This window comes from Arachis stenosperma, chromosome 2 (genome assembly GCF_014773155.1).
Source record: "Arachis stenosperma cultivar V10309 chromosome 2, arast.V10309.gnm1.PFL2, whole genome shotgun sequence".
In the NCBI taxonomy this organism is placed as follows: domain Eukaryota; kingdom Viridiplantae; phylum Streptophyta; class Magnoliopsida; order Fabales; family Fabaceae; genus Arachis; species Arachis stenosperma.
Window position 1 is genome coordinate 10,139,060 of NC_080378.1, and position 11,237 is coordinate 10,150,296.

Here is an 11,237-nt window from a genome sequence, read left to right on the forward strand (position 1 = left end):
GTTTCACCACATTGAATTGCTGCTGCCTTAGCGCATTATCCTAGTATCGAATTGTGGCTCAGTTTTTTCAATATTAGGATGGAGAATGAGTTGTCCGGAGATATGGGAAATGGTGGTGTTATACAATAGTGTGGGACAGGTTTTTCTGATCAATGGCAGGCGGGCAATCGGACCCAGCGATTGGGGTGGGCGGGAATCAAAGTTGAAATTGTATATGGGAATCGCTGGGTCCGATTCGTTGAAGGTGCAATGTTGATTTTTTTTGAATTCTATGAAACTGGAGTCGCTCGGTACGTTTGGGGTTTTCTGAAATTTTTTTTTTTACTGAAGGAATCGTTGGGTCCGTTTGGTGGGGCAGGTGATTTTTTTTTTTGATCGATGTAGTCGTTGGGTCCGATTTGTGGGGGAGAGTTTATTTTTTTTTCTATGGGTCGCTGGGTCCGTTTTGCAGAAGAAAAAAAAAGTGAAATTTTTTTAGTAGGAAACGGTGGGTCCGATTTGTATATATATATATATATATATATATATATATATATATATATATATATATATATTTGTGTGTTTTGGAAACTCGGATGAACTCCTAAAATCTGAAGCCTCTTTACTGTTCAGCGTCTTCTTCCCTTCTTCCTCCCTGTTTCTCTTGTACTTGTCATTGAGTCTGTGTTATTTCATTTGAACTCCAAGAGTAAATGAGAGTTCAGTAGATATTTATGTATGAGAGTATGAAAAATGGTTGATAGAGTTACAGTTAGAGTATATTATTTCGGTCAGATTCTATTAGAAACACCCGAAGGAGTGAGATTTAGTTGTGAGAAGCCGTTAGATATTGTAATCCCTTTCACAATCTCATTCGAGGAGCTAAAAGGTGTGATTTGTGAGAAGATAGGTTTTCAGATATCCAAGAAAATATCATGTATGGTATATAGATATCCCATACCGGTATTTGGTGGTTTCGTGCAGTATCAAACCAAGTATGTAACCGACGAAGCGAGTATGCAGGAGATGTTTTCAATGTATTTTGAAAGTCGCGGTCAGATATCGGTGATAGAGTTGTACGTCGAATTCGAACAATCTGAAGTGGACCGGAATATTGAAGAGGAAGAATATGATAGTGACAGTGAGGAAGAGTTTGAAAGCAATTACGAAGCTGTTGCTCCAGAAGGAGAAGAAGATCAAGGTGACGGGGTGGTGGGTCCAAATGTGGAAGACGTTGCACATGCACTTGCAAACGAGGATCCCTTTGAGGAGCCGTCCTTCATGCGGGTTCTGGACTTGGAAGCCATGCATGCGCCGGAGTTTCCGGAATATATGAGTGCCGGTACGTATTAACATATAAATATAAAAAGTAGTAGACTTTGGGAAATAATCTATGTTGGTAGATGTAAATAAGAATATAAGTCACGTGAAAATTAATTTATGTGCATTCGTCCAAAGTTTTTGATGTGTTTATGTTTGTAGGATGTTAAAAGTGGGATGACAACATGATAGATAGGAATAATATTTATATTGATGGGGATATAGGGAGCAACGACGTAGTCTTTAAGTTATTAAATGTATTTGCCTTAAATTATTTTGATTTGGCTGTCGTTGTGGTAGAAATTCCTATGGTCGCAGATGGTGAATTTGCAATCGGAATGGAATTCAGTTCTAGGGAAGCTGTATTGAAGGCGGTGAAGGATTATACCATCCGAAGAGGCGTAGACTACCGTGTGTATGAGTCGGAGCCGTTGACCTTCTATGCGAAGTGTACACAGTATGGATCAGGGTGTGATTGGCTTATCAGGGTTAGCATGATCAGCAGAAAGTATTGTTGGGTTATAAGGAGGTACAACGGTTCTCACACTTGTACTAGAGCCACTATTTCTCAGGATCATTCGAAGCTGGATTCGAACACAATTGCGGAAGCAATAAAGCCGTTGGTTGAGGCTGACCCGTCGATAAAGGTGAAATCAGTTATTGCAGAAGTGCAGTCGAAGTTCAATTACACCGTCAGCTATCGGAAGGCATGGCTGGCGAAACAAAAAGCAGTGGAAAAAATATTTGGCGGTTGGGAAGCATCATATGAAGCTTTGCCTATATGGTTTCAGGCCATGTGTAACAAGGAGCCATCAGCAATCGTCCATTACGAGACTATGTCTGCATATCAAGGTGATGAGGAAGTAACTGATATCCGGGTATTGCATAGAGTCTTCTGGAGTTATTACCCCTGCATTAGAGCGTTCAGACACTGCAAGCCAGTTGTCCAGGTTGATGGGACTCACTTGTACGGAAAGTATAAGGGTTGTTTGTTGGTCGCTGTTTCACAGGATGGTAACAATAATATCGTCCCTATTGCGTTTGCAATTGTGGAGGGGAGACTTCTGATGCATGGCACTTTTTCCTTAGTAACCTGCGACAACATGTTGTGACTAGGGATGGGGTGGGACTGATTTCTGACAGGCACGAATCCATCAATGCAGCTATTGCCCGGAGCAACGGAGCTTGGTCGCCCCCGAGAGCATTCCACATGTTTTGCATCAGGCATATAGAGTCGAACTTCTTGAGAAAGTTCAAGGCACCGTACCTGCAAAAACTTGTGGTCAATATAGGTAAATGTTAACTAACTATAATTTCCTTATTAACCGAGTTACCTTCTAGCAGATTTTCTCATGAATTCTTCTCTTGTGTGGCCTTGATTGTTGTCCAGGTTATTCGAGGACGGTGCGCGAGTACGAACAGCGCTACCAGCGTTTACGTGAACGGGGCGAGGCATATACCAACTGGCTGAACCGAATCCCACGCGAACAGTACGCGTTGGCGTATGACGGTGGCTACCGCTGGGGTCACATGACGACAAACCTAGTGGAATGCATCAACTCCGTGTTGAAGGGGGCACGCAATCTTCCTATAACTGCACTTGTGAAAGCCACATTCTACAGGCTTAACGAGTTGTTCACTAGAAAAAGAGCCGAGGCGGAGTCGCGGATAACAGCTGGACATGTTTTTTCTGAGGTTGTCACGTCGAAACTGAATGCCAATCAACTTGCAAGTTCTAACATCCAGGTTAATTGCTTCGATAGGATGAATGAGGTCTTCGAGGTTCGTGAGATGCCAGCTGGAACTGAGTATGCCGTCGATCTCCGTCAACAACGCTGTGACTGTGGTGAGTTTCAGGTGGATCGGATTCCCTGTCGACATGTTTTTGCATGTTGTGCGAATCAGCGACTGGATTGGCGAGTGTATGTCCACGAAGTTTACAAGATGGACCAAGATCGGAGGGTTTACCGAGCTAGGTTTCGGCCACTAGGCAATCCCACTATGTGGCCTGTGTACAGCGGCCCTCGATTTGTCCCGAATCCGAACATGAGACGGGCGAACAAAGGTCGCCCGAGGATGACACGTTTCTTGAACGAAATGGACACACGTATGTTACGTGCTCCTAGGCGTTGTCGGCAATGTGGAGCCGAGGGACACAGCCGAAGTAGATGCCGTCGGTCATCTGGTGTAGGTCCGAGTAACCCAGGATAGTAGTTTTATGCCTATCATGTTTAATTGTACTACTTTATGTCATTTGCTTGTTTATTTTACGCGTTTGTTTATGTTTATCGGGACATTGTTATATCAAATTAACTTATTTTCTAAATCATCAATTAGTTAGTATCTATTACACTATTTAAATATATATTAATATTAATTCATATCATATAATTAATCAATAACAAAAATAAAACAAAAAATATTAATTTATAGATATTAAAAAAAGTTTAATTTTTATTTTATTAACGATATGAATAAATAAACCGTAATTAATTTAAGAAGGATTAAATATGTTGAACAAAAAAAAAAACAAATAATATTAATTGATAGATGTTTAAGAAAGTTTAATTTTTACTTTATTAATGATATGAATAAATAAACCGTAATTAATTTAAGAAGGATTACTTATGTTGAACAAAAAAAAAACAAAAAATATTAATTTATATATATTAAAGAAAGTTTAATTTTTATTTTATTAATGATATGAATAAATAAACCGTAATTAATTTAAGAAGGATTAAATATAGAACAAAAATAAAACAGAAAATTTTAATTTATAGATGATTAAGAAAGTTTAATCTGTTACTTTATTAATGATATGAATAAATAAACCGTAATTACATTTAAGAAAGATTAAATATAGAACAAAAAAAAAAAAACACTCTTAACAGAATCCGGTCCGGTTAAACCGGTAGAAACCGGTTCGACCGAACCGGAACAATTTAATATTTCTTCAAAATGATGCAGCTGAGGTTCGATCCCGCATCCCTGCACCATAATAAAAGGGAGCTGCTGCCACCAGGCTAGGAAATCTGTTACTAACATTTTTGCAAATTAAATTATATGTTAATATTGTTTAGCAAATGAGTTATTATTTTTGTTGTAGTTATAAGTTCACCCATGTTTATCATAACCTGACTTATTAACTTCAAAATACAAGTACTCAACACATAAACACAACATTAACTTCAAAATACAAGTATCCAACATAGATACAGAACATTAACTACAAAATACAAGTATTCAACATAGATACTAACTTTAACTTCAAAATACAAGTATTCAACATAGATACACAACATTAATAACAAAATATAAGTATTCAACATAGATACACAACATTAAATTCAAAATACAAGTACTCAACATAGATACATAGCTACTTTCTTGTTGCCCACTTTATGTTCTCGAGGATGTTCTTGCATTTCTTCTTGGCCTTCTTGAACATGGACGTGGTGTGTCGATTAGCGCTCCGACGTGGCGGGTCCACCCTGAGATTGTAATGTTTACCTGTCTCACCTGTACATAATTTAATAAAAGAGACTATCCAATATGATGCAAACACGGGATAAAAAGGCAAAAAAAGAAAGAAAGCAACAAGTGCAAAACATAATCATAAAGTCGGACCTGCATCATCCGCATCATCAGGAGCATTGTTGCGGGATTCTTCATCCTCATCCATCTCGTCATCCTCGCTCTCCTCTTGATCCTCATCCATCTCCTCATCATCCGGTTCTTCCACGAGATACTGATCGGTTTCATGCTCACCTATCCCGGCATTTTCTTCAATCTGACCCATTGATACACGCCGTAGGTTCCTGCTAGTAAAGATCCCCCGACCGCCTTCACTTCTACTGGAATCTCCAGTTTCCAAACCTCCAGAAGCAACTGAGGCAGTGTGGCATGGAATCCTCGCGTCCAAAGAATACCTCCCGGGCATAAACTCAGGTTGATGGCCAAATTGTGACTGCCCTGCATCCGCAGCCATGAAGCCAAGCAACTGGCTAAAAGAAGCACCCTCTCCAGCATCCCATTGTGGAGTACTCCAATATTGTTGATCTATTGGGTATGACGGGGTATATTGTGTCTGAACATGATATGGTACCGAGGCCTGAATTTGTTCTTGGGAAGCTGGAGGTGGAGGTGGATGTGGATGTGAATGTGAAACCGGTTCTTCATTGGCTACATGAATAACTGGGCGACCCTCATCTTCCATTACTGGGCTACCCTCATCATTTATAACTGGGTTACCCTCATCATCCATTACTTGTTCACCTTCATCGTTCTCTTGAACCACAACATTTGACAATCTCAAATGCTTGCCATATCGTGCACGATACCAGTCCATGTAAACATCCAATGGATGCTGTGAAGGTTCCACATACTCACGCAGAATGTAATTATACCTGTTTGTCCAGCGCATAATCCAACATGAATGGGACGGGGCTGTGGCCCAGTCAACATTCTTAGGACCAGCAAGTGTTTCTCCATGTGCCCTTCCCAGATTTGTTTCCTCAGATGGAACTCCCTGAACCAAACCAAATTGTCTTCTAACTCTATCCGTTGCATGCCACTCAATAGATTCAAATGAAATCAACGGAACCGTAGCGCTCCAGACTACTGCGTGCAGGAAGATGTCTTCTGGGATTATGCCCGGTTCAATGCGATCCACACCATAAGCAACCCACACGAACTGAACATAGCATAAGACATACGTGACTACAATTAAAATAACAATCAACCTCAATTGAAGACAATATTTTCTATTAAAAACACACCTGCCCTTCCTGAACCTCATCTAACGCCTCCCTAAAGTGGGCGAGACTAAGATATCTATACCGAATGTCACCACGCTCCCAGTTACGCCACCTGAAATTATTTATGTTACTAGCACATCTTAAATAGAATTATGAACATAACAAGTAAGTTGACAATGTTACCTGTTTGCAAGCGGAAAACTGCGTGGTTCCCTAGTAGGGGGCGCAAGATACGGTAGGCGGATCCAAAACCAACCTAGCAGCAGTGTTAACGGACCATCGATTTCTTTACAATCAAAACGAGAGGCCCGGCATAATGACCGGTATAGGTGCGCCAAACATGCCGATCCCCAACTAAAATTACTGATACTATGAAAATCCCGAAGCAAAGGCAGAAACTTCCAGTGCACAGATGCCCCTGACTTGTCTCCAAGTAATATAGTACCCAATAACAACATAATGTGGCACTTGACGTACCTCTGCATACTGTTTTTGTCAGTCAATTGTATACGTTCTTTTAGATTCCTAAGCCATGTCATTTTTATGCCGCTCCCTCTGCAGTCGGCCTTTCTCGGTGCGACCCCAAACTGATGGAAACACTCACCCTCCAATGCTTCAAAGCTGCTCAAGGTCATCCCCGTAACCGGAAGGCCGTTCGTCGGGAGGCCCAAAATAACAGCTACATCCTCAAGGGTCACTGTGCACTCACCAATCGGAAGGTGGAAGGTGTGTGTTTCCGGCCGCCACCTCTCAACTAAAGCATTTATCAATGCTTTCTGTCCTTGGACTACTCCAATCTGAGAGGCATGATAAAACCCAGTTACCCGTAAATGATCCTCTACACTTGGATGGTACCGATCGGGAGGCAGTGGGTGGTCACATGTCATCATCCGTGAACTCTGAAAAAACATAACATGTTCCTAGTCAAATCATGAATGATTACTAATTTACAACTTAAATTAATCTTACTACTTCATCGAGTAATCATAATTTCTAGCCCAAATACTAAAAAATAACTAACAAATTTTCAGACTACAGCATGTAAACATAACTTCAAAAGGTTATCATAATTCCAATAATTATAATTTCCTAAAATTAATCATAATAATTTACTAACTAACTATAACTGCTCAACTATTTACTAACAACATATGAACAACATTGTCTAACTAACAACATACAAAATTAAGGTTACTTTAGTATTCTTAGTTAAATTATAATTGAATTCTTATAATTTATCTTTCTTCCCAAATGAACTATGTATTAAGTAAATTGGCCTTGCAATTAATATTAACAAATTTCGTTATTAATGATGCAGTTCCGAATTATAAATTCTTAAATTAATAACAAAAGTAAATTAAGTAATTCTAAATTCCAAATTCTAAATCTATTACAACATCAGAATTATAATTTCCAACCTTGATCACAAAAGTTAATTACTAAAGTACAATATCTACTCGTATTACAAAAATATTTCTAACATATTCTCCAACAAAAAATTTTAATAAATCCTAAATATATAATCTCCAACAATAATATCTTACATTTCCTCCAACTAACTAACAACATCTATACATAATAACAAACAATTTACATTCATAATTTATAACTTTAATCATCAAAATTTATTCATTAATCAAAATTACCGTCTAACAAAATTTTTTTTAACATAATTTCCAATTAACTAACAATATCTAAACATAATAACAAAAAATTAAAAAAATTGCTAACATTATAATTTTAAAATTAATAATCAGATTTTATATTAATTAATTAAAATTTCTAATACTGCTCTCAAAAAATTCTTACAAAATCTTTAACAATCAACATTTATATATCTATCTACCTAACTGCAACATTTAACCATAAAATACAAAAAAAATTTCTACAAAATTTAATTAAAATACAGAAATTTGTAAATAATTAAAAAATTTAACTTACATAATTAGGATTAGACAAATAATTAACAATGTGAAGTTCCGGACGATCAACATCTCTAGCCTTGTGTCTCTTAGCCATTTCCACAGATTCAATTGCATGCAGAATTTTTGAAGAAGAAGGGAGGAGGAAGATGAACTCACAGAACAAGAAATGGGTTTTCACTTTGAAAGGGATAGTTCGGAGTGAGGGAGTGGGGGAAAGGGAAGGGGAGTAAGCTGGCTGCTGGGGCACCGTTCTGGGGAGGAGCTCCTCTCCGACACGTGGAATGCTCAAGGAATCGGACCGTCCGTTTGCTCCTATCGCTGCGTCCGATTCTTGTAGCGGAATCGCTGGGTCCGACTGCCTTGTAGGGAACGAATCGCTGGGTCCGATTCGTGTTGGGGGGGAAACGCTGGGTCCGTTTCCTGCTTTTCACCCCTTCCTGACACCACACTTGGGTGAAGCACCCTCTCACCCCATATACCCACAAAACACCCAACCCTCCCCAATATGAAAATTAAAAAGCGTCGAATTGTTCTGATAAGATTATAAAGAAAAGTAAAATAAAACCACATGTAAAATAATTCATTTAAGATTGTTTTTTTTTTATAAATTTGTCTTTATTCAAGACTAAATTAATTGGTTAACTTAGCATTCAGCAAAACAAGATCTTTGGTTGTTAGAGTAGAGAAGAACACATTATTTTTGTTGTCTTAATGCGAATATTGATATGGATTATTAAGTGACACATGGCATCGAATTTGGTTGGACCATTAAATAGTTACATAATAAAATATATTTTTTAAAGTTTTTTAATAGTTTTTTAATTTAATTATAAATTAATTCCATATATTTTATTTAATTATAAAAACGATTTTTTATTTTATAATAAATCTATAATGTTTATTAATAATCAAGAACAAAAACAATAACAAATTAGATCTTCTATTGATTCTAATAAATTTTTTGGCTATTCCAATCGATTAAAAGATTAAATTTGATCCGAAACGTTCGTGAGAAAATACAAAATCGTGTTTTCTTGAAAAACAATCGATTGGACTATCAAACCAATCGATTTAATTCTAACTCAATCGATTGGATTTCAGTTTATCACTAAACAATCGATTAAAAATCGCAAGGAAGCATGATTTTCGCATAAATCAATCGATTGGTCATATTAACCAATCGATTGAACGATGAATTAAATGTGGATTTTATGTAATTCAATCGATTGTTTAGAATTTTCAATCGATTGGCTAGTACAATTCAATCATATACGGTCATTTCACACTGATTTTTGTCATGGTGCAGTCTACCACCATGTCGGGTTTCTGAACATTGTACCAAATTGTTTTTTACTATATAGTGGAGCTCGTATATAAATATGATTGAATCCAGAATATATAAAATCCCAAACAAATTATGTCAGTACCAAAATAACTGCCTTTTGCTAAGAATGGCAGGCTATGTAAGTTCAGCCAAGGCTCCAGAGAAGCTGAGCAACTCAGTTTCCTACACAAAAAATCGAAGGCTCCAGAGAAGCTGAGCAACTCAGTTTCCTACACAAAAAATTGAATTCCAGCATTCATACAGATTCAACACGGAAGCTGAAAATAAAAGAAAAGATTCTGCAAACACAAAAACAAACTGGCATACTTGTCATCATGAACAAGAACTCCCCACTCTTCGTCATGAAAAGCAACATAACTTGGTTCTGGCACAAATGAGAACATATCAGAAATTAAAGAAGAACAAGAAATGATAGTTACAATGTTAATGCAAGTGCAATAGATAACTTGTAACATTTTATTTATCCTCCCCTAGGTTTACAGATACAAAAATTTTGACTAAAGAACAAGGCATATGACCAATGCGAAATTATGGATCTTAGAATTCTTGTTTGACATAAAACACCTTAGATGCCCAGTATGAGGTTGTAGAATGAAAGAAAATTAGTGATGTTAACTCGCTGCTATAGCACCCTGCTTTCCCAGACATCATTGCATCAAATTCACAGTGGCAATAGCAATTAACTCTACTATATGATTGAATTGTACTATCCAATCGATTGTTTTGAAGAATTCAATCAATTGAAAATTCTAAACAATCGATTGAATTACATCAAATTCACATTTAATTCATCTTTCAATCGATTGGTTAATATGACCAATCGATTGATTTATGCGAAAATCATGCGTCCTTGCAATTTTCAATCGATTGTTTATTGATAAACTGAAATCCAATCGATTGAGTTAGAGTTCAATCGATTGGTTTTTAAGGAAACACGATTTTGTAATTTCTCACAAACGTTCCGGATCAAATTTAATCTTTTAATCGATTGGAATAACCAAAAAATTTATTAAGATCAATGGAAGATCTAATTTGTTATTGTTTTTGTTCTTGATTGTTAATAAACATAATAGATTTATTATAAAATAATTATTTATAAAATAAAAAATTATTTTTATAATTAAATAAAATATATGGGGTTAATTTGTAATTAAATTAAAAAAAGGACTATTTAGCAATTATTAAAAAACTTTAAAAAATATATTTTGTTATGCGACCATTTAATGGTCCAAACATTTTGAGACCACCAAATCTTGAGCCGTGACACATGATGTGTTCATATAATTAGCCATTGTCATAAGCCACAAAATGATTTGTTGAGTTGTTGAATGTTTCAACCAACAATAATAATAACACAAATGATTACTAAGTCATTTTAGGAACCAAAAGTGATTTAGAGTTTATAGATTGGATTTCTTATTTTAATATTGAAGAGTGCAAATACAATACACAGAATACGTATTATAATTTAACATTAAAATAATATAATACGTAATCTGTGTATTATAATTTAATATTAAAATAATACAATACATAGTTTGTATATTGTCTTTATAAATTAAAAAAAAAAAACTTATCTGATAATTCATTTTCTGCGAATTCTACAACCCTCCAAAATTTTGCAAAACATCGTAGTTTCCAATATTAAAGGATTACACCAATTCTTATCTAATATCTAAAAAATGAACCTTGAATACATCTTCTTTTATTCTTCTTCGAATTTTTATAGTTTTACTTAGTGTGATTATCAAATATTTTTGTTATGAAACTTCATATGTTAGTTTCATATTTTATTTTGTTGTTTATTTTCTAACGCTAACAAGAATGAATAATAGAAAAAGCACAAATTTTCAGTTTTTACTTTTTAGAATTTGAAAGAATGCATTGTAGTTTCAAGTTTATATTTAATGA

The 11,237-nt window shown here is 36.1% G+C and overlaps 2 protein-coding genes across 2 annotated transcripts; one reads left to right on the forward strand and one right to left on the reverse strand.

Moving 5' to 3' along the window:
• Window positions 1-732: 732 nt before the first annotated feature.
• LOC130962521 (uncharacterized) lies at window positions 733-3,510 on the forward strand. Its single transcript, XM_057888727.1, has 4 exons — window positions 733-1,321; window positions 1,525-2,313; window positions 2,355-2,591; window positions 2,690-3,510. Exons 1-4 carry the CDS (start codon window positions 733-735, stop codon window positions 3,508-3,510), a joined length of 2,436 nt encoding a protein of 811 aa, XP_057744710.1.
• A 1,168-nt stretch (window positions 3,511-4,678) lies between these two features.
• On the reverse strand, window positions 4,679-8,075 carry LOC130962522 (serine/threonine-protein phosphatase 7 long form homolog). The gene is made up of 5 exons (XM_057888728.1): window positions 7,998-8,075; window positions 6,240-6,955; window positions 6,078-6,168; window positions 4,927-5,992; window positions 4,679-4,818 (listed from the first exon to the last, which is right to left on the reverse strand). The coding sequence occupies exons 1-5, from the start codon at window positions 8,073-8,075 to the stop codon at window positions 4,679-4,681; spliced, it is 2,091 nt and encodes a 696-aa protein (XP_057744711.1).
• Between the last annotated feature and the right edge of the window lie 3,162 nt (window positions 8,076-11,237).